Below are 27,667 nucleotides of genomic sequence, written 5' to 3'. Positions count from 1 at the left end.
TTTTATTTTTCAGAGTTTTGTAAAAAGGATCAACAAGTTAAAAGACACGAGGGCACAGGGGGAGGAGAACTCACTAAGGAACGAGGAGGGAACAGAACTCCAGCCCGTTGTGTGATAGGTGCCCATTAGAGTGTTGCCCCTGGAAAGTGTCCTTCTTCTAAGAGCCATTCACAGAATAAATGGTAAGGCCGATAGATGCTATTCTTCACTGTCTTTGTCCTTATTGTTTGGCCATTATAATACCAGAACCATGAAAGTATATCCTATTCCAGATTCAGTAGTTCCTTATCGATGTATATCCACCTTGGGGTATGAATATAAAATACTCCCACCCCGTCCCCACCAATGTTCCTGAAGATGATTTGAAGATTATTTCAAGTTGGATTTAAGGTGCTTTTGAGGCACGTGAGTCTCGATGGAGTAAGCGAGGGCCAAATAAGGGTCAAATACTAGTTTGAATCTTGGCTGTCATTTTCTGTGTACGATGGGCAGGTCCCTACAGTTTCCCAAGCCTCAGTCTCTAGCATAGAGTGCATTGTTGTGTGGATTAAGTAAAGAAATGATAAAGTATCTTATAAGACCTGGGAAAGAGGACTTTTTAAACAAAATCTGCCTTCACCTATCTGGTAGCTAGCCAGAAAATAATCAGCCTGTGGTTCATATGAATGTTCAAAAAAAATATTTATTTATAAAAAATACAACGGGATAAGTTTATGCTGAGAAATGCAGCAATAAATACAGTTGAAGGAAACAGCAACTCTACATTGATACATTGGCACAAACAGGAAGAGCACACACACCACCCAGACCTAACTGTCTGCAGGCCGATTTTGTACACGCTCCTTTAGAAACACCACTCTGAAAAGATCTTGTCGGTTTAGGTAAGAGAATGAGTACACATATAATCACAAATGCACACGGATCAGGACTTTATTTAAAAGTTAGCAAACAATACTGTAGACATTGATATGTAAATTTCTAAAATGCTGCATCTTAAATTTAGTTGGCAAAGACCACATTTAGCTCTAAGCATGACTTTAGTCTTCCACATAGAAACCAGATAACTGTAAAAAAAAAAAAAAAAAGCTTCCTATTGTTTGAAAATCCCAGTCTATTAAGTAGATTGTAAAAATGCATAGGTCTTTAATAAGAGAACTGGCTGTACAAGAGTACTCCCCTTTCACAGTATTCCTTTTTACTTCATATGTGAGTTATTGCTTCTGCTGTAGGATTTAACTGTTACAGCACTAAAAGGGAACTATTTAGGGAAGAGGCAGAAAAAGGAAAAGGGAATGTACGTAAGGCAATATTTCTTTTAGGTACAATAAGCATAATAGTGTTTTAGGAAGACAAGATAAAAATTACTCAAGGCTAGCTTGGTTCTCACTGAATAAAAACGGGCTAAATACTGAGCTCCTCTGTGTAAATCTAATAATCAATGCCTTGGTCGCCATATTGGTAATCTCTGGGGTAGTCATCTTGGTACTCTCCATGATATTCATCTGGGTATTCTGCCTGATAATCACTATCACTAATTTCAGACCCATTTGTTCCCGTTCCTTGGCTTCCATTGTGAATGACAGGTTCTGTGGGAGCGGCACAGTATTTCGGATCATATACTTGCCGCCCAAGCCCATACACACTCATTCCTTTCTGGGAAGCAACTTTGTTGGTTCCCATCTGTAGAGAAATTGTCGAGTTGTCCACCGGTTGTAATGTTAGCTTCTGATCGTAGATGTCTCTTCTGGTACCTGGTGCTAACATTCCCGCCTGGTATTAGAACATAGTATAAAAGTTAAAACAGCAGCTAAAATCTAGTCTGCTGAACATTTTCTAAGTTATGAAATTCACATTGTGAACGCTAATGTAATAGTAACTTCATTTCAGGGGTAAAGCTAGCTTACCAAATAGTCCTGATGCTGAATCTTTCTTAAGTACCAATACTCACTGGCTTTCAAACTAGGTCAGCCCTTCCTTTAAATCCTTGCTCTGCTATAAAACTGCTAGGTGGCCTCTAAACAAGCTAATACTTTTGGTTTTAGGTTTCTCATATGCAAAATGGAGAAAATACCACCTACTTTGGATTTAGGAGAGGATTCAACATAACCAATGTAAAAAGCACAGCGTAATGTGGGCACCCTGGAGAGTTACATGTGAGTACCTATTATGACCACATACACTCTCCAGGCCATCCATTTCAGAAGCTCATCACACATTCAGCAGAACTTATGCCGAGCAGTCCTTAAGGCCTGAAGTCTCAAAGAGCCAGCCACAAGTACAGTAACTCATTTCTCCATTTATGCCAAGCAGACAGTCCAGGTTTAACTGGTAAAAAAGGAAACTTGAATGGCTCCTATACAAGACAATGCCACATGTGGCAGGACATCTCAACTTTAGGTCACAAGAAGAAAGCTTTTTCAAACCTTATCCCCCACTCCTGTTGGATGTGAGCCCTGCCTGCTCTCCAGTGGTTATGGGAACCTCCCTATGAGGGGCTGATCTATTTTTAACCAGGAAATACTTCCATCTTGCATGGTGTTAGAATGCTGGCATTCTCACCATGCTAGAGCCCAACCTAACTCCTCCTTAGAACACCAGATCATTTTACCTACCAAGTTTCAGAGGCATTAGAAGGAGCAATTTACTTGGATCTGGAGCAAGAAATAAACTTGCTATAATAAACGTATCTCTTTTCTTCTGGTTAGACGGAAAGACCAGCTGTTCTGACTGCCAACACACCATACTTGTGTTCCTATAGAAAGGTCCTCTGATTCTTTTGCTTTCTCAGCAAAACCACCTTTCCTGAAGGAATGTACTTTATACCATACAAAAAATACGTCCTTTGAACTTAGTTAAGTGTGGGATGCCTGGGTGGCTCAGTTGGTTAAGCATCCAACTTCAGCTTGGGTCATGATCTCACTGTTCCTGAGTTCAAGCCCCACATCAGGCTTTCTGCTGTCAGCACAGAGCTCTATGTCCCCCCCGCCTCGCTCCCTCTCTAAAAATTAAACATTAAAAAAAGAGTAAGTTAAGTGCTAATTTAAATGATCCTTCTCTACTCTTTGCTCCAAGTATAAAAAGGCACTGCTTACCTGGCTGGCTCCTTTGTTGGTGCCCATCTGCAGACTAATTGTGGTCTGGTCAAAAGGTTTGTCAGTTTGCATTTTGGGATCATAAAGATGCCTCCTGGTCCCATAGGCCGTCATACCTGCCTGGCTGGCGCACTTGTTGGTTCCCATCTTTGAAGTTAAAATTAGCAATGATTACCACAGGTCACCACCATATATGACAAGCAAAACTTTGTGTTCTACTAAAAAGACAGAGGGGCACAAATGACAAGTCCTTTTTTGTGCTGAGGCTAGCTAGATACAAAATCTCCATGCTTTCACAACTTTCAAGGTGCTCACTTTATTATTTTAATTTTTTTAACGTTTTTTTAATTTATTTTTTTTGACACAGAGAGAGATGGAGCATGAACGGGGAAGGGTCAGAGAGAGGCTCTGAGCTGTCAGCACGGAGCCCGATGCGGGGCTCGAATTCACAGACCATGAGATCATGACCTGAGCCGAAGTCAGACGCTCAACCGACTGAGCCACCCAGGCGCCCCCAAGGTGCTCACTTTAAAAAGAAAAATCTCAAACAAGGTTTTAGAGGGCAGAATTATGAATAATTACCCCTGCTCCTCTTCTCCCTACTGTCTATACAGCACAGATAACCAAATTAAGAGGTACCGCATCAGCCACTTAAAGGGACAGAGGCACTCTGACTAGGCAGCATGCTTTTCTACTCCAGGGGTTTGTATAAAAAGTGACAGCAAATGCCAGGTGTCTTCTCTGGCAGCTCAACAAGGGCTTCTTTAAAGTCTCATTGAGATCACCAGCATCTTCATGGGAAAAGGACCACATTTTATTCCTCCAACTCTCATGTCACCGGAGAGAAAAAGTGAGGAATGTGAACTCAACCAAATTCAGAGGAACAAGAATTCTTTTCTCCACTGAGAGTATGGCTTTAAGGCCAACCGATATACCCAGTTCTATTAGCTGGGGACACATTTCTGATGGGTCTTTTTCCTTAAAAAGGAAGGGAGGAAAAAAAAATCATTACAATCCTACCACCCAGATATTAGCTGTAAACCTTTGTGTGTGTCCTTCTAGGCTTTATCTTCTCTACCTGTGTATATATTTATCAATACACATGCATGTAAATACATATACATTCAAAAATAGCACGAACGGGGGAGGGTCAGAGATCTTTAAAGTAAAATCGTGATCGCACTGACCATTGTATTTTGTAACCTGATTTGTTTTCCTTAATCTTTGAATTCTTGTGTATCATTTTTACCTTACTCTGGTTCCTTCTGTGCGGTTATAAGTTAACCAACTGACTACTGTTTGGAATTTCAGGTTTCCAGTTTCTTACCAGATACGATTTTGTAGTGTACAAAAATAAATCCAACCTCACATGATGCAGTGGCCGCGAGGGCACACTTCTCAGTGGTGGTTTCGTGACATTCTCCAGGGGAACGATGTGAAGGGGAAAAAAATACCTGCACTAAGTACTTCCAGTAGTGCTTGGCTGCTGTATTGTGCAAATAAATGACTTCGGCATTGAGGTCTTATAAAATTGCCTCATTTGGTCAGTATCATTTAGGAATTTATAAAACACGTTTTCTTAAAAAAATAAAGACAATGTAATTAGGGAGGAAAAGTCATTTCCTAGAGAAACAATTGTCAAGTCTGATGGCATGCCTGAGGTTTCTTCTGAAACCATCATCAACGTCTCAGGGGCTTTGAATGGACATAAATTATATAAACCACATATCCATCCCCAAAACCTACATTAGCATGGATCTCATCCATTCCTTACTTATGAGAGACACACTTTACATGGTGAGAACTGACAATACCGAATCAGGCAGTAACACGTTGCTTACCTGCAAACCAATTACACTCTGGCCAGCTTTTAATTTTCCTTCATCAAAACGTCTTGTTTGTTTTTCTGCATACTTAACTCCGATGTCAATGGTTGTATGGAATCCTTTTGTTTTAGCCTAGACAGAAATTTGCACACTAACTAAAAAGGAACACTGAAGTGGAGATTCTGCCAATAGTTTTTCACAGAAGGAACAACAAAGAAACGCTACTGTCCGTAGATGAAGGCTTCACTAGGTAATACTCAAACTGAGGGGTTGAAAAACATATTTAAGGCCAGTCAGTAATACCTGTGGCTCTGAAATGTTAAGCGTTCTGATTAAGCTCTCTTATATGAGGCAGCTGATGTCAGCAGCCTTTCCATAAAGCTAATAATTATGGAGGAGACAGAGGCTGCTCCCCGCCTAGCCAGAACGCCCATGGGAAAGAAAAGACATAATTCATCACCAACATGGTGGGACTTTTAAAAGCAGCCATTAAAGACATATACGTACCAGACCTGCCAGAGCCACCAGTGTAGTCTGAACCTGGGTCATGTTTCCATTCTCAAAAAGATCGTTCGCTTCAAATATGTCATGTGGCTTCATGCCGTAAGCTTGAATAGCCTTAATAAAGTTGCCAATATTCTCCAACTATAAAGGAAAAGAGCCATATAACTTTGGGAGCTGAACACTGACATTCACATTATCTAAACATTATAAGCCTTCGTGACTACTGTAAGATGCCAGGCAGAAAGTTACTTGGCAAGGAGTCTTGACCAGATACATACTAAGCACAGCTCTGTCTGGAAACGGAAAGAGTAAATAAAGAGTATTTTACAGTAGGTCACATAATGGTCTTTTTATTTTTACATAGTCATTTTTTTTTCAGTTCTTTGAAGGCAAGATCTTCCTTAGATAGGTTTAAGAATTCTGTGATTCTGTCTGAGCTATCCAGGGCTAAAATTCTGTCAAAAGGTACAGGATTACTCACCTTAATAATTTATTATCTCAAAATATATAGTCAAAATATCCAATTTTATGTAACCACACCCATTTGTGAACTAAGACTGCCTAATATGGTGTTCTACAATCAACCATTAGTTGTTAAACTCCTTGCTTTTTCCCTTATCATTATGGTCTAGATTGTATTTCTCTGTATAAGCTGTGTCAAATCCTCTCCAAGAGTTGACAGACTAAATACAATTTCTAAGCTAAGGATCTAATAATCACAGAACTAATTCTAAGTAATTATGGAAGCAGAGTAAAAAATAAAATATAGCCATGTGCATTAATTTCTGCTAAGATGTCTACTTTAATCAAATCTTCGCTGCATAAAGAATAACCAGAGGTTGCAGGTTCAGCTGTTTACCTGAGGCCAGTTTAACGAGGACTCATTAACCTTCTTCACTGAGCCCGGCTGTAGCTTGTTTATGAGTCTGAAAAGTAAAGTACAGGTGACATTTATTGTTCAGACGAAAACAAGGACTGGAATGTAAAGTTGGCTCCTTTAACATCAGTAAGAAAGCATTAAAAACATTTCTGAAATGTTAAGGCTTGACACCCTGGATTGGGAAGGAGGACAGCACGGAAGCCTTGTGGAAAGGACCAGAAGAACGGAAATGGCCAAAACTTACTCGCAGAGGATTATGCCATCTTTTAAGCCCAGCTGAAAGTTGGTGCCAATGCTCATGCCTGTCACCTCTTCTATCCAGTTTCGAAGATCTTCTTCTGCCTGATGATCATACTTGGAAGCGATCTGAAATACAAGTTAACCAACTTTGGAAAAATTTTCATTAAAGCATCAAAAACTGCTGACTTCAGCTTGCTCTACTTTTCTTATCCATTAAGACCACAACTGTGACATGCAGTAAATTACACTCACTGGCAAACCTAACCAACTATTACAGCTTCAGTAACTAATAAAAAACTTTAGTTAAGGCGGTTCTTAGAGAAAATTTGAACAGTACAGGGAGAGAAGCTGGGATTGAGAAGGAGAAACTATGGATCAAAACAAGACAGATTTCCACTCATGACACACAGGAAGTGACAAGAGTTAATAGCATATTACAGTATGGCAGTCGTCATATTAAATTTCAAAGATTAAGTCATTAAACACCACATTCCCAAAAAAGAGAATGGCAGGATTCTGACACATGCACCTATTTTACACAGTGTCTTAACCTGCCAACGCATCTCGGCCAATAGTTTTGCTGCTTGCAGGGTTCTGGTGTTTCTACGCCTCTATTCAGCCAAATGCACACCATGTGCATGTGCACACACATGCACGCACTCCTTGGTACTGACCGTTGTACTGTAAGTACAACTTACACTAAGAAGCTCTGTTTATGTGGTCTATATCCTATAAGCTCACAGGAGTCACTTCTAGACCCTTAGTGTACCTAGCATACTACCTGATTTCCAAACATTTAATACAACTAAAAGAAAAATTCCTTACTTAACAGAATTCTATGATAAAGGCAATTTACAAACATAGATCCTATAGTATTATACACGCTAAAACCTACTACACACAGATTTTCAAAGATCTCTTCATAATAAGACCAGAAACCTCAATTTAAAAAAAAATTACACAAAATATTATTAAAAACCAGTTCTCAAGCTATTCCTTGTCCTAGGAATATTAAAGAGGTCGGTCAACCAATTAAGAAGAACACAGCTGGAAAGAAGAGATTATGTGTCATTTTTCTTCTCACACAGGTAAAATGCCAGCAACACGCAGATCATGCCCAGGGGGATGGAGAGATGATGAGCTTGTTAACTGACTGTTGCAGCATCTATGGAAACGGAAATGAACACAGAAACATTTGCTTCCATAAAACATGATTAGGTTTCATTACTGAAATAAATAGTCTGAGGACATTTTTGTTGTGGAGAGGGCCCTCAAGTTCTAGTTCCACAGGGAACCCTCTCCCGAACCCTCACCACCAAGCGGCCGGGCAGGGTTTCTGATTCACCGTCTTCACTGTGGAGGGCAGAATCATTGGATTCCACTCATTACTGTATCATTCAGAGAGAAGCAGTCCTTGATCTGCATTTTCCTCCCAAGTTAGAGAAGTGGCTCTATACCTCCCATAGGCTACTGGAGGATTTATTTGAGCTGTAGATTTACTTAGCCAGAATTCTAAATGCAAATTCAATGAGTTTACATTTTCATGTTAAAATAACTAATGCTGTGCAAGGTGTCCTGGATCAAATTTTGGCCTGGAGGTTAGTTTATAAAAGGTCAGGCACAATATAAAGCTAGTACACAATGTGTGTTAACTGCCTGCCCTCTGGTACTTCCATCCCCCCCCCCCCCCCAAAAACACCACATTTATTTGGATTTCCTGCCAGTCTGGGTTACTGGATGTGGGAACAGGAAAGAAGGAGGCAGTGATGATGGAAGGTGTTGCCAACGGGACACATTCACCTCTGGTGAGCAGGAAGGAGGCATTACTCCTATTACACCTCAGATACGTATTCTTACATAATGAATGTATCTCCCCCAACATAGGGGACATATCTATTTAGATAAATGGCACCTTTAGAAAATGCAATAAATAATTTGATAGAAAAAAATTTAAGATTTTCACACTAGATTTTGGTTCTAGGTGACTAGAAAAAAAAGCTAGAAATGTGGGCGGGGTGGGGTGTGTGTGGTATGGCTGGAAAGGGACCAGCAAAAAAGAAAAGGAAAAACCAGCACTCAGTCAGTGTTAGCTGTGGAAAACAATCTCCCAGTTGAATTTTTTTCAAAAGCAAAACACTCAACTAGTTGCATTTCAATGAATCTGAAGACAAACCTGGTAGGCTAGGGTGGGAGGGGTGCGGCCAGGGCTCTGAGCTGGCTCCACGCATCTTGCTATGGGCCCTAGTTCACAGTCAATCCATCTAGCTTCTGATCCATTTCCTGTCTACACAAAAAGAAGGCTGAATCCAATGAGCGCACTAGGTCTCTTTCCATTCTAAATTGTCTACACAGTTTGGCCAACCAGCAAAAATTAGAGGGAAATTCGTTCTCTTAATTTTTCCAAACGTAAAAATGTAAGTAATGCTGGAGGGGCTGGGGGTGTTTTGGAGGGGGGGTTGAGCCCCAATGAGACAAATTTTTATTCAACAACAAAAAAAACCCTAAAAGCATATTTATGTTTCCTTTATGCAAATGTGTCTGACAGATTCAATGCCATGCCCCAAACCACAAAGTGATTACAGATCTAACTTGAAATATCCTAGCAGAAAAGCCAGAGAGAAATTCATCTTCCCTGTGGACTGTTCTCATCAAGGGAGTGAGGAGAGAAAAATCAAGGACTGGAATTAGCTGGAATTAGTCAGGGTTCAAACCCTGACTCCACCACTGACTAGTTGCAAGCTGGAGCTCTCTGGATGGCCGACTCCGTCTCCAGACTTAATGTAATAGCACATGCACGAAAAAAATTCATAAGCACATCCAGGCAAAGCTCAAGACCCCAAGTGCTAATCTAAAGATGAAAAGTAGGAATGCATCCCCATCCTGTAACTGTTGCTCCTGGCCTAGGATTTTACTTTAAGTAAAGGAGCAGCAAGGATTTTTCTACTCAAATACCACTTTTTTAAATAAGTGAGCTTTCTGCGGACAGCCCAGCTAAATAGAATTCAAAATTTCAGAATATGTACTTGTGAGTTTAAAAAGAAAAAAAAAATTCCTATGAAATCATCCAGGAAAAAAAAAAATCTATTTCAAATTTTCTTTTAGCTCCCGGCCTGCAGCACTGTTCCACAGGACACAGAAATCGGAAGTGCTTCCTTTAAAAGTGTATCAGAACACAACCCAAGCAAATATGGTTATATTCTTTAATTACAGAGGATATTTTTTTTAACTGTTTTATATACACAACTTGTAAAATCAAGGGACTGAGAGCAATTAAAAATAAAAAGGTCTGGCCAATAACACTTATTCACTATTTGTATCTAAAAAAGCTTTAATTTCTGAACATCAGGCAGAAAATGCTGACAAGAAAACTAGCTTAAAAGATTACTTACTCTCACTTCATTAATACATCATGGAAATGTCACTCTGATTTGTTTAAAAATGACTCTTCTGGGGGGCCTGGGGAGCTCAGTCGGTTGAGCGTCTAACTCTTGATTCTGGCTCAGGTCATGATCCTAGGGTCATGGGATTGAGCCTCGTGTTGGGCTTCACGCTGAGTGTGGAGCCTGCTGGAGATTGATATTCTCTCTCTCTCTCTGCCCCTCTCCCCTAGTTATGTTCTCTCTCTCTGAAATAATAAAAATAAAATAATTAAAAAAAATCACTCTCCTGAGTTATTTATAAACATCATTTTCTTTACTCTTCTTCAAGATTTATTTGATTTGATCTTCCCAAGCCACTTTCACAGACCTTCTGCCTGGGTCCCTCAAGTGCACAGCAGCGTTTCCCAGAGCCCTGCTTCCTGACCCCTCTCCCGGGGAGGTGCACGTCCGGACAACTTTGGTACCATCACTGGAGAACCCCCGCTGCAGGCTCCTAACTAAAGCTCACCAACATCCCCCTTGCCAAACACAATCAAAGTTGAAGCAAATGAAGACAGAAAAGCCTCTGGGGCATCTGGGCTGGAGGTGAAGAGAAAGCTCCTGCCAGTCATCCTCCTGGCCAGTCGGAGCTCTGCCAGTCCTGCTGCCACCCCCCTGGTATCTTCGGTTGCCCACCCCCGCTTCCTCTTGTGCTGGGGCTGCCGCTCAGGCCCAGGTGGCTTCAGCCGTCTGCCCTTCCCTGGGCTCGCTCCTCAGAGCTAAGAGCAACCAGTGTGGAGTCACCCTCTGGTTTAAGGGCAGCTCAATCCTTTCTAGCTGTATGACCTTTCTCCTGGATCTCTAAAATAACACTTGTTTAAAAAAAGAATAATAATAAATAAACAGTACAGAAGCATGCAGAGTGTGCATTTTCAATGGGGGTAACACGGCCCCGCAAAGGGACGACAGTGGGTTCTTGTGGTGGGAGTGAAAACAACCGTAGACCTTACGGTAACCTGTGACCCTCCCCAACAAACTCTATCCCTTTGTACTAAATCTGGTGGGAGTCAAGAGGTAATTAGGAAAAACATCTAAAAACTTTCTTTGGGGAAGCAGTGATGGAAAAAAGGTTGAGGAGCATGGAGACAGTAAAAATGCACAGGTTTCTCTTCACCTCCCTCCCCTCCCCCTGCCAAATCCTCCTCCCTTCCCAGAGGTGAGCACCTGTCTGTCTGCCACTTCTGCCACGTGCACACATACATTAGGGCGAATCAAGTATAAAATAACACTACATCTCCCTTCACAAGCACAAGACCCAAGGGCCGACGCCTCAACAGTAAAGGGAGACACTAGATCAGACGAAAGCCTGCTCATTGCCAATAGCCAAGCCCTTCCAGCCAAGGAGGTCTGAGAAGTTCCCCGACAAAATCCCTAAAAGGGGATTCGGAGCAATGAGGGAAACGGAGCTTCAAAACCATCTCAACAAGTGACCCCAAAGTGCACTGTTTTATGCACTGTTTTATGGTGCTTCTCAGTGTAAGCAGGGAGCATTCAGCCAAAGTGCAATTTAGTAAGAAGCTGGGGGTGCACCCGTGTGAGGGGCAGTGATTATATATATAACAAGAACTGTCGGATGGCCCCGCTTACACCCAGGGATGTTCTAGAATCTTCGAAAGAATGAAGATGTGTCTTTCCCATGCACTCCTCACAATGTATTCTTCTCACAGTGCTTGGTAAAACCTGGAGGCGGGCAATTCCAGATCACTAGGCTCCCTGTCTCACACCACCAAGGTAACCCAGCATTACCCCAAACCCTCTAAGTACGATCCTATTCGATGCAGCGTCCCTCTGTTTCAAGAGTTCCTGTGCATCATGGATTCTTCCTCCAACGTCCTTCTCCATTACTCCTTCCTTCTGTCCATTATTCAAGTGGCTACTACATTCCAGTTAGGTTCAAAGGCAAAGTCTCCGCCTGAAAAGCTTACATTCTAGTGGAAAGAGACAAATACCTATTAAATACAGTGTTAACACCCTTCCAAAAAAAACTGTAATCAGAAAGGGGATGTTTAAAATAAAGAAAAGATGCCTGGCTGGCATATGCCTGAAGCATATGACTCTTAATCTCGGAGTTGTGGTTTTGAGCTCCATGTTGTGTGTAGAGGTTACTTAAAAATAAAACCTTAAAGAACAGTACCCCCTGGGACTACCAAATAGATTTCCACCTGAAATACCACGATGCCTCTTCCCTTCTTTATCACCTGCTATATAAAAATATATTTCTTTCTTTTTATCTATCGATCGATCTATCTATCTATCTATCTATCTATCTATCTATCTAGATATCCTTCATGCCCAGTGCAGACCCCAACACGGGGCTTGAGCTCAAGCTGAGATCAAGACCTGAGCTGAGCTAACAATCTAATGCTTAATCCAATGAGCCACAGGCACCCCCAGCATCTGCCATTCTTGATACCTCATGAAGACAATGAAGAGGCTTTAACATTTTTTTTTACCTACCTTAACCTTCCCCACCCTTGGCAAATTATTAAAGTATTCACATTGTGGATACAACAAGCTAAAGATCACATGTCTTGAAATCAAACTTTAAAACTTCCTAAAACTGTGTTCCCAATTCTAGTGCGACCTAAGTAAATAACTTAACCCTGGTGAGGGAGGTCGTCTTCCTCCCAGGACCATTGTGAGGATGAAGCCTGCTCCACAGGTAAAGAAGGGCCCATCTCAATGCCTGACACATCAGAGTTAATGCTCTCCTTTTTTAGCGGCTTGAGCACAGAAATTACAAACTATTAGCCGAACCCCACTACATACTGTTCGCTTTATTGTCTATGATTCAAAAAGTTCCACTGGGACTCATCTGGGATACTGCCCTTTGCCACTCATCAGCATGCCCACTCCTGCATGTCTTTGCATCCCCAATTCTCGTTCTTTTTCAGATTATTGCTGATGAAAAGGATAAAGTAACTACTTTTTGAAAAACAGATTTATATCTTTAAAAAAATTTTTTTAATGTTTATTTTTGAGAGAGACAGACAGAGCATGAGTAGGGGAGGGGCAGAGAGAGAGGGAGACACAAAATCCGAAACTGGCTCCAGGCTCTGAGCTGTCAGCACAGAGCCCGGTGCGGGGCTTGAACTCACAAACTGCGAGACCATGACCTGAGCTGAAGTTGGCTGCTCAACTGACCGAGCCATCCAGGCACCCTAAAACAGATTTATATCTTAAGGGTGATAGAGGTGGGAATTCTAGAGAAAAAAATCACTTTTACGTTTGGGATAAGAAGGTCAAGGTAGATTGCATGCCTTCCTCAAGGTCACTATAGAATCTGAGACTCCTTCCACGGTCTGAACTATGCTAAAGATCTGATGGCAAATGAGTATATTCCAGGGCTATGGAAAACCAGATCTGCCTCAGGTAAACAAGAGGGACACCTAACAGCATTTTTTTTAAATCATATTTGTTTACGACAGAAACTCTGGGAACTCAAAGTGAACATCCTTGCCAGTGAGCTTCCGATAGATGCCAGAGAAAGTTTCAACCCTGTGCTCCCCATTGTTCTGCTGTGCTTTAGCCAAATGAACCTTTATAACCTGGCTGCCATCCAGTTTCACGTGGATTCTCTTGCCCACAATTTTGCTTGGGAAAACTAAGTCCTCCAGGATCGTGTCGTGCACGCCTGTCAAAGTGCAGCTCCTGGGACACTTTTGCTTATTTTCGGTATGGCTTTTTTGAGTTGGCCGAGGCAGAATTCTCCTCTGAGCAATAAAGACAACATGCTTCCCACTGAACTTTTTCTCCAATTCACAGACGAGCCGGACTTGGATTTTCTGGAAAGATTTCAGTTGATGAACGGGAATAAAGATGATAATAGCTTTTGGACCACCACCAACTCCAGTTTCCTTGGCTGCTGTTATATTCAGCTCCTTTAGCTGGGCTTTGAGGTCCGAGTTCATCCCCAGCTTGAGGAGAGCCTGGTATATGCCGGACATGAAGCTGTCCAGCTTCTTGTCATTGGGCCTCATGATCTTCATGCTCAAACTGAACACGGCCTTCTCCTTGGTGAGAGCGCTGGCCCAGGAAGAGCCTAAATGCATTGTAAAGCCAGGCCCTTTTCTCAGAGGTACAGCTGGACCTTCAGATCAACATGTCAGCATACGGCACCAGCACAGTTTTTTCTCTCCGAATACGTATAGTCAGATAAATGCAAAGATATTATGGCTCAATGTACCAATACTATGAAACTGACAAAGTTTTTAAAATGCCCTAAGAGGAGTTAGTCCAATGCATAAAGCAAACCGCATAACTAATAAATAAGAAAATGCAGAAAAAACAGAATGTCAACTTTGCCTTCTCTAACTAGAAAAAGACCTTCAGTTTAGAATATACAATTTAGAATATACATAGTTAAAAGCTGGACTTTGAAATTTCAATTAAACAAGGTGGGAGTGAGCACAGAGGCTGGATTCCCAGAAGAATCCAGACTCAGAAAGAACGATGAACAAAGATGCATGGATTAAACAGCTCACTGATGTGAGATGAGAACAGGAAACTGCATGAGGGCCCGCTGCTTCCTGACCCCCACCCGAAAGGCAAGGACCTCTCTACTATAGGCTGAAGAGCCTGGCTGTCATGCTAGAGTGGACTCCTGGAGAGAGAGTGTGCAGGTACCTGAGCAGAGGTGGGTAGAGAAAGTCATCCATTACCAGGAGACAGCATACCTATGCAAGACACATCTAACATGCCTGTACTCTCCTTGGGGACAAGACAGGCTTTAGTCATCTTGTACCCCTAGAGCCCATGCCTAGCGCAAAGTAGGTATTCAACAAATGATTTTTCATCCATTGGTAGTAGTACCCAACTAGAGAAATGCCACAGATTTAAAGATCTATCTTGTTTCGGAAAGACATCTGCATTTGAATACTGCTGGTTTTTACAGGCGCCACATCTCCTTGATCTACCAATCTAGTAATCTTAGATGGACCACTAGGGACATATTTGTTTTACTTTCTCATAAAAGTCCCTATGTCCATGGCACTCCTTAGGTCCAGTTTAGTAACTCTAGAAGTAGGGCCTGGTCAGAAGCAACAACCATGCCCGCTGTGCTGATCTACGTCAAGGTAGGAGGAGCTTCCAGTGATATGTACCTTGAGGCTTAGATTTAGATCTGTTCTCTTCTGTCTTGGTAACAAATTAACAATTGGCAATCTGGAAACTATTGGACATACTTATCAAACGGATAGAAAATTAAATTAGGAATAGCTCAAAAGAAACACAGTTCAGATTCAGAACATCCTAGCTTAATAAATTATCCCAGGTATATGTAAAATCCTGCACCAAAGTTTTAGAACTAACTCGTCATGCATACTCAATAAGCTAAACAACTCTGTCTAAAAAAAAGCTAACGGTCTGCACAGGTATACAATTCTTTATAAAATACTATTGCCTGTGTTATTTGCTTGATAATAACAGCTCTATGAGGTAGCCAAGGAAAGGATTACTTAAATAAAACAGGTGTGAGAGGAGCATGTAAACTAGAAAACCTTATGCAATTATCATCGCCCTTACTTTATAAAGAGGGAAAACCAACTTGCCAAGCAAGGATTGGAATCCTTTGACATGGAGGTGCCTCATCTACCTCATTACAGTGATCAAAACAGAATGACTCAGTGCTTTGTAGTCAAACAAAGGAGTTAGTTAATAATCCCACTGGACTTTGGTAGGTTAAGCCATATCTGTGGCACTACCGTGATGAATTCTGAGTGCTGCAGCCTAGAAGGGGACACTGACAAATGGGCAACAGTTTCTAGAAGGGGCAAACTGAATGGGGACAAGATCAGAAAAATCATACACAGCCTATAATGAGAGACTGTTCGCCAGGAATGGCTATATATAACCTAGAAGGGACTTTGGGGGCAGGAGAAGAAACAGGCTAGTACCATCTGAATATTTAGATGAAAGTCCTGTAGAAGAGGAAGTCTATCTGTTCTGAATGCCACACTGCAGGCAGACCCAAGACAAGTATGTGGCAATTCTAAGGAGACATACAATCAGCATGTAAGGATGGAGAGCACGTGAGTGCCAGCGAAGCACAGGGGGAAGGAGACCCCCAAGAAAACCTGCTGGAGAACGTTCTCTTGCTTTGGAAGGAGGCTGGCTGGGTCTTGAATTTGATGTTGCTGTAGAAATCCTGCTGAAAGGGGGCTGTCACAGAAGCCCCTCAGGTCAAAGAGATGAAAACAGAGATGCTCTTGAACACTCTGCTTCCTTCACCTCACCTCTAGGATATTTGAGGGTCCGCCTCACTCATCGCTCATCAGACTTGCAGCCATCTGCCATTTTTACTGCCATCTACATCTTCAGGTACTGGTGTCCTCAGTAGGCACCTAGGTGCCTCCTGAATAACTTGTGGGTCAGCCACATGGTCGGCACTGAAACGTTGTCCTTGGTTTCTCTCATTACAAGGGGCATCAAGGCAGGAAGTCTTCCTTCCATAGCTTTAGAATGTATACTCACTCCTCATCGACTATACAGCAAGTCTGCTTAGTAGGACGGGCCTTGTGACCTGAGGAGGCATGAAATCCACCTCCAAAGCCCTGAGTGTACATTGTATTTACACGGAACTCATCTCTACCAACCTGGGAAATGCTCCCTGCTCCCAGATCGCTGACCACATTCATCGAAGTGCTCCCAGCTGTCCACCCCAAAAGTGAGTCAAACACACACTGCCCCCTTACTCTGAGCTACTGTCGGGCCATGGGCAGAAAGAAGGCCAAGGAGGAGCAAGACCCCAGCCTTCTGGTCAGCCCTCAGTACATCAGGAGCTCCTGCTGGGGGCCCAGTTCTAGGTCTCAGATCTTGAATGCCTTTTCTAACCACAGCGGAGTCTGTCCCTTTGAGAGACCTGGCTTTACACAACCGGTGAAGAACAGAGTTGAAATACCTCACTTTAGACACAGGCTAGATGCTGCTAGTGAGGTTTCACAGGAGTCTTAAGGATATATTAACTGTGCAAGATACCAGGGCCTTTTTCTTCGCAGTGAAAATTAAATATGAAATTTCCACTAAAAAAGCAGGATGGGATTTCACATTTCCTCTTTTTAAGAAATTGTATGACCTACATCATGAAATAGCATATGAAGATATAGGATACCCAACTTGTTGAGACACTAAGTAAAAAGGTTTTTGGTTTGATTTGCTTTAATGGGGAGTGTGAAAAAAGATGAAGTCAAAAATAAGGTTCAAACACCTTCATGACACCAAGTCCTACACAACTGCCACCAAAGACGGGACAGATGCAAACTATGGCCCAGGCTTCTTATACACTGCAACAAAGAAGGAAAAAGTTACAAGACTGACAGAGTTCCTTAAAAAAATACGTTTCCACATGGCTCCCTTTTCCAGTCCTGAAGCCCAAGAAGACCCCGTGATGAGGTCACACGGCGCCCTCCACATCTCAACAATAAAGCCAACTGCACATTTTACCCAACCTAATGCTATCTGAGAGCAGGGAGCAAGGGAAAATAAGTTCCTCTGGAAGCTCTGGATCCCCCATCAGCGTGCTGTGCAAAAGTCTCTTGGAGAAAAAAAAAAAAAAAAAGCCTCTTGGAGACTATGTAATAAAGGCTTGCTATAGACATCCAGGCACAAAAACAAAATAAACCCAAGTTTGCATCCCTTCCAGATGAAGGGCCCAGGGAATGAGGACAGAGAGCAGTACACAGGCTGCAAAGGGGCCTCAGCAGGACTCAGCAGAGAGCAGCAGCTGAATCAACAGTATATTCCACAGGCAGGCGTCAGCCTGGCCGGTCCCCTCCCACTGCTGCTGCCTGCACCATCAGACCCCAGTGGCTCCGGGAAAACAAGGCCAGGAGCAAAGGAACACCCTGATTTCATGTGAGGAGGGGAACACAACGGTGGTAAGGAGGAGGAGAGGTCTCACCCACCTCAGTTGTTTCCAGGTCCTCTTTCTTGCTCCTTCCCAGCTTTTCACAGTGAACCTTCTTCCTTCTATTGCTTTGGTCCCACCCACTCAAAGTGCACACCAAGGCCTTCCCCTTATTTGGTCCATCAGTGGGCACACACCACCCCCTATGTTGTCTGAAAAGGTGCCTTTTCCCCCCCTTTTTTGAATGCAGTTGACACACAGTGTTACGTAGTTTCAGGTATACAGCACAGTGATCCTATTTCTCTATACATTATGCTATGCTCATCACGACAAGCACTCATCACTTTTTTTTGTTGTTGTTAAGTATTATCTCCATCCAATGAGGGGCTCGAACTAACAACCTCGAGATCAGTCTCCTGCTCTACCGACTAAGCCACCCAGGTGTCCCAATCTTTGATTAAACCTGCTGCCGGCTACAAACACCATCCTGTTTTCTCTTTCATTTCATGACAAACCTCTCCATTTCCTCACTTAGTACTTCTTCCTAACATCTCTGGAAATTTCCTCTATGGAAGACCATCTCTCAGAAGGTCACCAGTGACCCCTCAGTAGCCAACTCCAGTGGCCTGTTTCTGCAGCACTCCGGAAAGCCCCTCCAATCCCCCTCCCTGTGGCCGCTTGTTAAAGAACTTCATCCTAGAGCTTCCCTCTCTGGTCTGCCTTCTCCTCTTCACCTTGAAAGATGCAAGTTCTCCCTGAGTTCTGGCTTCTGATTAAAACAGTTAAGAGCATGGGCTCTGGCAACTAAATGCTCTGGTTGAAATCCCAGCTCTACTGTGCTGGGACCTCCTCACCTGTAGACCAGAGATCATTAATAGCACTTAACATCGGAGAGTTGTTGGGAAGAATCAAGGATTTAATTCACCTTAATCATGAAGAAGTCAATAAATGTCAACCCTTACCTTTCTATGTGTGCTTTGCTGGCCACTCCTGTCCAGATACCATCAAGATTTTCTCCTTCAAACTCAGAACATCATAGGGAACAATCACTTGACACTATTTGATAGCCATTTTGATAAGAAATCATCTTGATGCTGCCTAGACTTTCTATTTTAAAAACTACGTATCATCAAATAATTTGTAAAAGCGATGCCCCCACCTCACTCTGCTGCCAACTCACACCTGAGTGGCGGGGTGACTGAGACAGTAGGCGTCAACAGATGTCAGTGACCCGTGACTTGATAATAATGAACTAAAACAAGTGACTTGAATTTTGACAAGCCTGCTCTGATATCGTTTTGGTTTACCACCAAGAGAACCACCTTCTCTTTCCCACCTTTGGTGGGAAGGATAAACTAATTTTTTTTAGAGCGTCATCTGGTACTACCTGTAACACTTTTATTAGGTCAACAGTTATGTGCTTTTCTACACAAGTACTTTTTAAGGAAATATCCACCAGAAGGGAGGTGATGAATAAGTAACCAGAATCTCTACAAAAGACTACAATTCAGTTCTAAAATGGTCGAATGATATTCAAAGTTGCACCAGTGGTTGGGTGGGGGGTAAGGGATACAGGATACTTTCACTACTTCACTGTCTGCACTCTTCACAACAAATATTTCAGTCACAAAATTGGAACAGAAAAAGAGAAGAGGTTCTCACAGGCAAGGAAGATGGCGCCCCAAGGTAGATGCACTGTGTCCATACAGAGATCACTTGTCCAAAAGTCATGGGCTCAGCGGGGATTTGGACCCAGGTCTGGCCCCAAAGCCTACGTCTTTTCCTCCACTAATGTTCTCCCACCCCCACCCCCCTGAACCAGCCCGACAGGAAGTGTCTACGCTGCACACTGAGCCTTTGGCAGAGGGCTGTGCTGCCAGCCAGCCAGAGGAGGGTTAGGCAGCAGGCTGGGCCTCTGCGGCTTCACATGAAGTCCTTTCCACTCCCGGAGGAGGAGAGGGCATCCAGAAGCAACCTCTACCACCATCACCGCATCAGACTGATGCACCATGAACATGCTGCAGAGTTCGAGAAAATGTTGATTCAAACCAGCCCATGGGGAATCAGCAGTCTCAAAGGGCGTTGCCAGCGTGGTTCAAAAGTTCATAAGAAGATATTTGGCAGAGATGTCTCAGACGAGAAACACTTTAACTCCTCCACGGGCCCCTATAAAAAGGAACCTCCTACGACAGGCATGTTTTAGAAGCTGCTGTAAGACGGAATGCAGGAAAGGGTGTCAACAGAGCAGTCATGGAAAAGAAGAAAATTTAAAAATCAAGCCCAGAGGGGAAGAAAATTCAAAACGAAAGCCTGGCTGGCAAAGCACACGCCTGTGTGTATGTGTGGCCGAGATGAGGTGGGGCTGAGGGATTTCTACAACATACAGGTCTCTCAAGAAAGGTAAGGAAAAAGCAGAGACAAATGCCTCCCAGTCTTCAGAGCAGAGAATGGGCCCATTCAGGGGGAGGGATGTGGCCATACGTGAACTCTCGTGAACTCTCGAGAACGGCCCCAGAGTTCCGGCTTAGCTGCGAAGGCCAAGGACCCTGACAAGCTCACAATATGACGTTTAACCTAAGTATGATTTCTGTACTCGATCAGAACTATGATTGCTGTTGCTATTTTTGCATTCAAAGTAGAATCACATGTTTGAATTATGAGAGACTTACTACACATGGTATTGATTATTTTCTCTCCAATTTCCTCCCATGTGAAACAAAAGGAGGGAGGGAAAATTGCGATCATGAAGCACACACTCTCCCATTTGTGGAGCCTTGTGTAGCACGAAGCAGGCTAAGAGGCGGGGGATAATGAAGAAAGATCAATGTCCAAACACTTGGGAAGGGGAGAGAAACAACGAAGTCCTGGCCAGCCCTGTCTAGCCACTCCACAGCCAGGATCCCCTGGAAACGTGTCAGCGAGGAGAGGAAAATGGCCATAAATGCTTAGGTTATGTCTCACCCGAAAGAGTCCTTCCACGCCCAAAGATCTCTTTTCCCTGCACTCCTGCCTCCAATCCCCTGGCCTGCCCACTGCAGGCCACTGATGGCACTCATACCCTGAAGCTTCCTGTTGGCAGAAGGAAGATGCTGAAGAAGTTCCCTCCCTTCCTTATGGGGGAAAACTAATACTACATCTTCTGGGCCCATGGACTTCCTTCACACAGGTCTATGAGAAGCCTTCCTAAGACCATTTGACACTAAAGGCCTCCAGTGCAACCAAGATTTAAACACAAAGGGGTAGGGGCAGGCTCAGGCGGTGGAGCATGTGACTCTTGATCTCCAGGTTGTGAGTTGAAGCCCACGCTGGGTGGAGAGATTACTTAAAAAATAAAATCTTAAAAATAAATGAATAAACACAAAGAGGTAAATATGTTCATCAGTGCACTGTGGAGGAATATGAGCCCTATCTGAAAGCAAGAAATGAAAGAGGCATCTTATCTTGTTTAACAGAAATCTATCTCTTAAGAAGAAAAAGCCAAATAATAACATGGCCAGAAAGCAAAGCCTCGAGCTCTCCGAGAAGCACCTGGCTCTGGGGGCAATGTGGACACAATGAGAACAGGCTTCGAACCCCGGCATTTCACAGAGCGAGCACAGGCTACCAGGGGAAGGAGTCCTGGATAAGGACTCTAGGGGCAGATCATATTCTGGACACAGAAGTGAAATCCAGAGGTATTGTTTGGCATTGTGGTCCCCTATGTGCCAGAAGCCTCATTCAGATACAAACAGATTCCTGAATGAATGTCCAAGTCTTGGAGATAATCTCAATATCTAGAAAACAAGAGAAGCTCAGTAGAACACAGGACTGAACGTAACCAGCAGAGAACCAGCCAGCAATGTGGAACAATGGCAAACATTTACATGATGTGTGCTTGTAGTTCCAGGCGTGATTCTAAACACTTTACAAACACTGTCTATTTTACTTCTCCCAACAACCCTATGAAGGCAGGTATTTCCATATCCTTATTTTGCAGATGAAACACAGGTTACTTGCCCAGAGTTGCAGAGTAAGGGGCAGAAACAAGATTCAAACGCAGTCTCCGTAGTCCACGGTCTTAGGCACGAGAATCTACTTTCTCACTGACAAGAACCAGGTATCTTCAAGTTCACAAGGATTCCCACAGTCGTATGTTTTTATAAAATCTGCCAGGTATTTTTGTATTTCTGGGAATGACTGACATGTTCCGCCCTCCCACACTGCATATGCTTCAGGCCCCACAACCAGGATCTACTCTGGGCTCAAGAAATCCTTAACAAAAACCTGAGCACAAGGATGTGTGAATAACAGCTAAAAGCCCAGTATGGCCAGGAATTTAGGGTTAGGAAGAACCAACACACACAGAATATATGTTGTAGGAGGCTAATGCCTAGAATAAAATGAAACTTGCCAAAAACCTCTAAGGACGAGCCCTCTCCTACCACCTAGTCATACTGAGAGAGTAAGTTAAGCATTTTCTCATTCTGCTGGGTGTAATGGTATAATTGGCTAAAAAACCAAAGCCATCCAATTGTGCTTCATTTTCTTCTTTTTTTAATGTCACAGATAATAGTGATCGGTTCATAAAACACTTTTAGGTGAAAATACTCACTAACACCCACGATCCGAACCTGGAAGGGAAACGGTACAGGGGGAAGGATGCACCTCTGGTTGATGACAGTACTTGTGACATCTTCCTCATCAAGCTTTTTTTTTTTTTTTTTTAACGTAAACTCTACACCCAACATGGGGCTCCAACTCACAACCCTGAGATCAGTCAAGAGTCACATGTTCTACCACCAACTGAGCCAGCCAGGCACCCCATCAAGCTTATTTCTGAAATCTAAAGGAGTGGATAGAGACAAATAGTACAATTTCCACAAAGGAAAGAGTGTAAAAAGCTGTGGGTCACAGCACAGTGAACTTGATAATGATCTTCATTAAAATTCCAGAGTAAATATGTCTCAGCATTTTAGAGAAGAAAGCATGGTACCCCTTCTCAATTTAGCAAATGTATTTTCTTGAACTGTTTTGGTCAAGAGTGGGGGAGAAAAAAAGAGGGCAGGTAAACCACAATGGCATCTCCCACCCAGGAGGCCAGATCCGCTGAGTGACCACTTTGCAGGTGGTCTTTGGGAGATGTAGGTATCCCACAGAGCCTTACAGAGGGGCCTTCTACTGTTCCTCCCTAATCTGGGAGTCTAAGAAAGAGCCTCAGCAAAAGCACAAGAATTGTCTTGCTAATAAGTTTTCCAGTGTAACATTAATAAAACAAACTGAAGAAAAGCAATCTGTGAAAATCACCTTGTCCTTCCAAATGATCACATTGCACTACAGAATTCTATTGCGAAGAATAATAGGGTTAACTTCCAATTTTTAAAGATGGTAAAATCTACTCCTGATGGATAAATTCATTAAATCAACAAATACTTATTAAGCATCAACTATATCCCAAGTTGTATTCTGAAATACAGATCTTGACGTAGCTCATCAATGAATAAGACTGGAACCCCTATGGCTGGTGGAAAGAGACCGTAAAGAAAAGCTTTGAATTAAAAGCCTATGTCTGGGGACGCCTGGCTGGCTCAGTCAATAGAGCATGCGACTCTTGATCTCAGGGTTGTGAGTTCAAGCCCCACGTTGGTTGCGGAACAACAACAACAAACTAAAGCTAGACCCAGCTACATTTTTACCATGATTCCGGTGCTCTACCAGGCAGACCACCTTAGGGTGCAATCTGCGGCTGGAGTCCACAATCACCTGGGGTTAATGTGATCAGGAACACTCTTAGAGCAATTGCTTGTCCAAAGGCAGGCTGGCTGGCAGGCCTTGCGGGACATTTGGTCCTATTTGTTACTATATGATTGTTTAACTTACTCTTCAGTGATTTACAATTTTAGTAGTAAGTCTTCCAACATGATTTTTAACCGTTGAGGGCTACCATTGTTGCAACCAAGAAGATTCCGCAAGAAGCTATTTTGCTCAAACCATACATTCCAGGTGAGAAAACTGTGAGAACGCTCATTCCAGTTCCCATTCTTCTTAATATTTCAGAGAGATGACCCCCCTCAAAGATACGGAGGTAATTTCAGCTCCACCCACTCCCTCCACAACTGATTTCCTCCACCTTCCCTGGGACCTATAAGCTCCCCACAGCATTTGCTGTGAGCCCAGGGAGGGTATGCTTCCCTGCATCCTCAACTTTACAAGGAGGTCTACTGGCTCCAACATCTTGTTCAGAGCCAAGCGTCAGGAAACGCTGTGCTTTCCTTAAGGACCCGTCATGTTTTCTCACAGCTTAAAAGGCACAAAACTGTTTTCCTTTTCATTTTGGTCCCCAAAATGCAGTGGGGGGTCTGGCTCAACCTTACTCAGTTCTTTCTTCCTTTCTATTTTTTTCTTTCTGTTTCTTTCTTTTCAGGACCTTACTACTTTATGAGTGTTTCCATATCCCACAGAATTATCTACACCAGCTTCCGTGTTATCTGTATTATCCCTGACCCTACTATTCTATTAAGATCTTTGCAGATTGCCAAGTTATTGACCCTTTTGTTGTTTAAAGATGCAGTTCACAGTCCATGCTGAAAGATTCTACTTTTTTAGGCTGTTTTCAAACTTTTGCCATTAAAAAAAAAAAAAAAGTGAGTCTGATATGTTTTGCCATGTATTATCTATCATCTTGTCAAATAAATATCTTAAGTTTACAGATTTTTCCCCTGCACTTTTACTAATTAAAAGTACTTAAGATCAAAGATTTCCTCAATTCATTGACGAACTGCTTTCACAGCTGGAATATAAAAAGACCAAAGGCTTATTTAATAGAAATGGAATACTTACAGAGTCAGTGACAAGTCTAAGAAATAGAATATCGATACTAACTTTCAATTACTAAGAACTAATAGCTACAACATAGTCACCGAGTACGTACTACAAGCAGACACATCTCACCGTAGTGTTTAGGGGTGGTAACTATTATTTCCCCCATTTTACTGATTAGGAAACTGGGACAGAGATATATCCATGAACTTGCCCAACATCATACAAGGCAGAGTGACAGAGGGAGAACTAGAACCCATGTCTGCTTGAATCCAAGGTCTGTTCCACACTGCTTCCTGAGGACGTTTGTATTTTTTCCACTTTGTTAAATGAAGTTTTAAGAGGGGGGAAAAACACACCTTACATTTAAGCAACATATCAGTTATGCAATACATAAAGAAAACAGAGGAAGAAATCAAAAAGTGTCCAAACCAAGCAGTGTCAAAGTTCATGTTCCATATACCCACTCCTCTGTTGGCACTGTGTCCACAGCTGAAATGCAGTATCTCATACAAAAGCCTTACCAAACATGGATATTTGATTTCCAAGCCCAGAGCAGATGAAAACAGCATTGGATGAGTAATTACAATGTAAAGAAGTGACAGGTGGACAGCAAAAGTGTGTGTGTGTGGGGGGGGGGGGGTGGGCAGACAACAGTGACTGGTAGTAGAATATCCCTAACTACTTCACTAAGATATCACTTTGAGAGTTTACATTCTTAGAATATTCCAACTCTCTTCTGTGATCTTGAGCAAATCACACCCTTTCTGAGCTTTGGCATCCTGACCTATAAATGATGTTGGATAGCCCCAGCAATCCCTCCCACCTCGAGGGGCTGCTGTGCTGTTAAGATCAAAAGACTTCCTATGAAAGGGTACTGTATGAAGGGCCCATATAAATGAATGGAGTAGTTAAAATATGCCTTTTGTGCTTAAAGGAATAAACCCGCAGTTATAGAAACTCGAAGCTATAACTTTCCAAAGGCTCTGAAAACTGAGGTTTTACTGTTTTTAAAAATGTACAATTACAGTGATCTAGCCAGTGTGTGCAATTCCTTCAGTCTGCTCAATAAAAAGGAGGAAAAGGGCAGAAGCTGCTTCATTAGTCAGCAAAAAGAAATTAATACGGATATGAACATCCAAGAAAAATAAGTCACTTGAAGGACTGCCAAAGTTATCAGGACCTCATTTACAATGCAAAAGGTAGAGACTCAACCGTTCAACCGTCCCCAGCCAAGAATCACAAGGGCGAATTAAAATTAATGTGTACATGCCAGGCCAGGGTATCACATCCAACAGTTTGGACTTGCGGATTCCTCTGAAAGGATTCCTAAAGCTCCATTTGTAAACCCTGGAAAGAACCGAACAATCAGACACAAACCATTTCTCTGTCCTCTAAAAAAAATGTTCAGGAAACTATTTTCGAATAAGGGCAACGCACTAGACAAAGTAAAGAACCCAAACGTTCCAATGTTGGATTCGTAGGTTAAAATCAACTCTTTGCCTCAAAGTCTGTTCAGAATTTATTAACTGAATCAGGATGCGCAGGCTGTAACGGGGGGTGGGGGGAGAGAAGAGCTATAACTCTCCCTTGGGGTTTGACAACGGTGCGCTTCATTGCCTCTATATAATTCACTCCACACCGCGTGCACCCTCAACACTGGGATGTTGCAGCTTTGACAATGCCAGCGTATTCTACCAGCGGTCGGACGGTGCGGTGGCAATCCTGACATGCTTCGGCTCCCGGGAGGTTAATGGGAATTAAACCACAGCAGCCCTCCTTTGTGGCGCTTTGGCCAGAACAGCAGAAAGGAGACAATGAGCGTTCTGTGCGCAGTTCCGCGCCGATTGGCTGCTCTCTCCCCCCAGAAACCCCTGATGTCATGGGCTTGGAATGCAGGGAGGGAGGGAGGAAGGAAGGAGAGGATTTGGGGAGGGGGGACGCCTCTCATCTCTTTCCCAGACCAAAAGTCCCAAAGATAAGCCCAATGCATTCCTAATGCTAGGCAGTGGCAAAGCTGAGAGTTTCCAAACGCAAATCACTCCACACTACAACCCGCCTCGGCAAACATACCCAAAACAAAAGCAACCCACGAAAATATCCTTGATACCGTTTAAGTCTAATGTACTACAAACTTCGGTTTTACAAAAAATCTCAACTCTACAGCAGATATCGCTTCCAAAGCGGCGCACTCAGGCTTTGTCTCCGTTTTCCGCAGCAGCAGCAGCAGTTAATTTGCCTCAAGGCACCGCAATTCGGAAACTGTGAAGCGTCCGGGGGTCCCTGGGGTCGGTGGACCGCTCAACGGCCCCCCTCCCCGGGAAGAGGCAAGGAACAATGGGGGGCCCAGTTTGGCCACGTAACCGCCTGACTCGGCTTGTGGCTGAATTCGGCCGGGGGGTTGGGGTGAGGGAAGACGCACGGTCCGGCAGCAGCCCAGGCCCGGGAGGACGGCGGGGGCTGCTTGCCGGGTCCCCAGCCGCGCCGATGGGCCCCACCTAAGGGCGAATGACCAGGCAGGAGCGCCCCCTTCCCGGAGGGGCGCGTCCTGCAGCCACGGTCCGGCTCCGGTAGCTGCAGGCCGGCGCTGCGGGATTCCAGGAGCCCGGGAACCCACCGCCGCCGCCAGTCCTGGCCCGCGGCGCTGAACAAAGCCAGGAGAGCGCGCCTGGGAGACCGGCGCTTCGAGCCCGGGGCCAGGACCGAGACGCGCGGCCACTCTCGCGCCTCCCCGACGTCTCCTCCCCGCGTAGCCGGACAGCCACCGCGCGCAGAGAAGAGCGGCCCAGCGCCGCCGCAGTCCCAGGGACCCTCGGGCGGCATCTAGCCTCCCACCCCTCGCCCTGGGCGTGGCCGCCCCACCAGAGCCCGGGCGTACCTTGTTCTTGACCTCGGCAGAGAGCCCGTAGGAAGGGCCCTTGTTGAAGTGGGTCATGGTGGTTCGGGAGGCGGGAAGAGGCTGCGCTCGGGTCTGGGGGTTTCTAGTACTCGTCTTCCCCGCTCCTGGCCCCGAGGAGTGGCCGCAGCGCGAGATGCTCGGAGCTCGCTCCCCTGGGCGGCGCAGGAGA

General features: G+C 43.7%; 3 protein-coding genes across 7 annotated transcripts in view; 1 reads left to right on the top strand and 2 right to left on the bottom strand.

Moving 5' to 3' along the window:
* SLC44A3 (solute carrier family 44 member 3) overlaps window positions 1–115 on the top strand; it is a 96,465-nt gene extending 96,350 nt beyond the window's left edge. For all 5 annotated transcript variants that reach the window (XM_047085284.1, XM_047085283.1, XM_047085282.1 and 2 more), the window contains one exon: window positions 14–115. In XM_047085284.1, the coding sequence (XP_046941240.1) occupies window positions 14–115 (102 nt within the window). The remainder of the gene's footprint in view (window positions 1–13) is intronic.
* A 589-nt stretch (window positions 116–704) lies between these two features.
* Window positions 705–27,667, bottom strand: CNN3 (calponin 3). The gene is made up of 7 exons (XM_047084144.1): window positions 27,478–27,667; window positions 6,547–6,668; window positions 6,282–6,348; window positions 5,426–5,563; window positions 4,934–5,050; window positions 3,093–3,239; window positions 705–1,770 (listed from the first exon to the last, which is right to left on the bottom strand). Exons 1-7 carry the CDS (start codon window positions 27,532–27,534, stop codon window positions 1,429–1,431), a joined length of 990 nt encoding a protein of 329 aa, XP_046940100.1. The 5' UTR covers window positions 27,535–27,667; the 3' UTR covers window positions 705–1,428.
* On the bottom strand, window positions 13,381–14,013 carry LOC124515338 (40S ribosomal protein S7-like). Its single transcript, XM_047084145.1, has one exon. It carries the CDS (start codon window positions 14,011–14,013, stop codon window positions 13,381–13,383), a length of 633 nt encoding a protein of 210 aa, XP_046940101.1.

This window comes from Lynx rufus, unplaced genomic scaffold (assembly GCF_022079265.1).
Source record: "Lynx rufus isolate CCGP_SWC_20201006 ecotype Redwood Valley unplaced genomic scaffold, mLynRuf1.p SCAF_2, whole genome shotgun sequence".
In the NCBI taxonomy this organism is placed as follows: Eukaryota; Metazoa; Chordata; class Mammalia; order Carnivora; family Felidae; genus Lynx; species Lynx rufus.
The sequence above is the reverse complement of the archived record's forward strand: the minus strand, read 5'-3'. Positions and strand labels throughout refer to the sequence as shown.

Bases quoted from the DNA above. Each gene is read 5' to 3' on its own strand.
- LOC124515338 (XM_047084145.1), bottom strand. From the start codon at position 14,013: ATGCATTTAGGCTCTTCCTGGGCCAGCGCTCTCACCAAGGAGAAGGCC.
- CNN3 (XM_047084144.1), bottom strand. From the start codon at position 27,534: ATGACCCACTTCAACAAGGGCCCTTCCTACGGGCTCTCTGCCGAGGTC. The intron at 5,051-5,425 runs GTACGTATATGT...ATTTCTGTCTAG, and splicing joins TGGTGGCTCTGGCAGGTCTG to GCTAAAACAAAAGGATTCCA. The intron at 1,771-3,092 runs GTAAGCAGTGCC...TTCTAATACCAG, and splicing joins CCAACAAAGGAGCCAGCCAG to GCGGGAATGTTAGCACCAGG.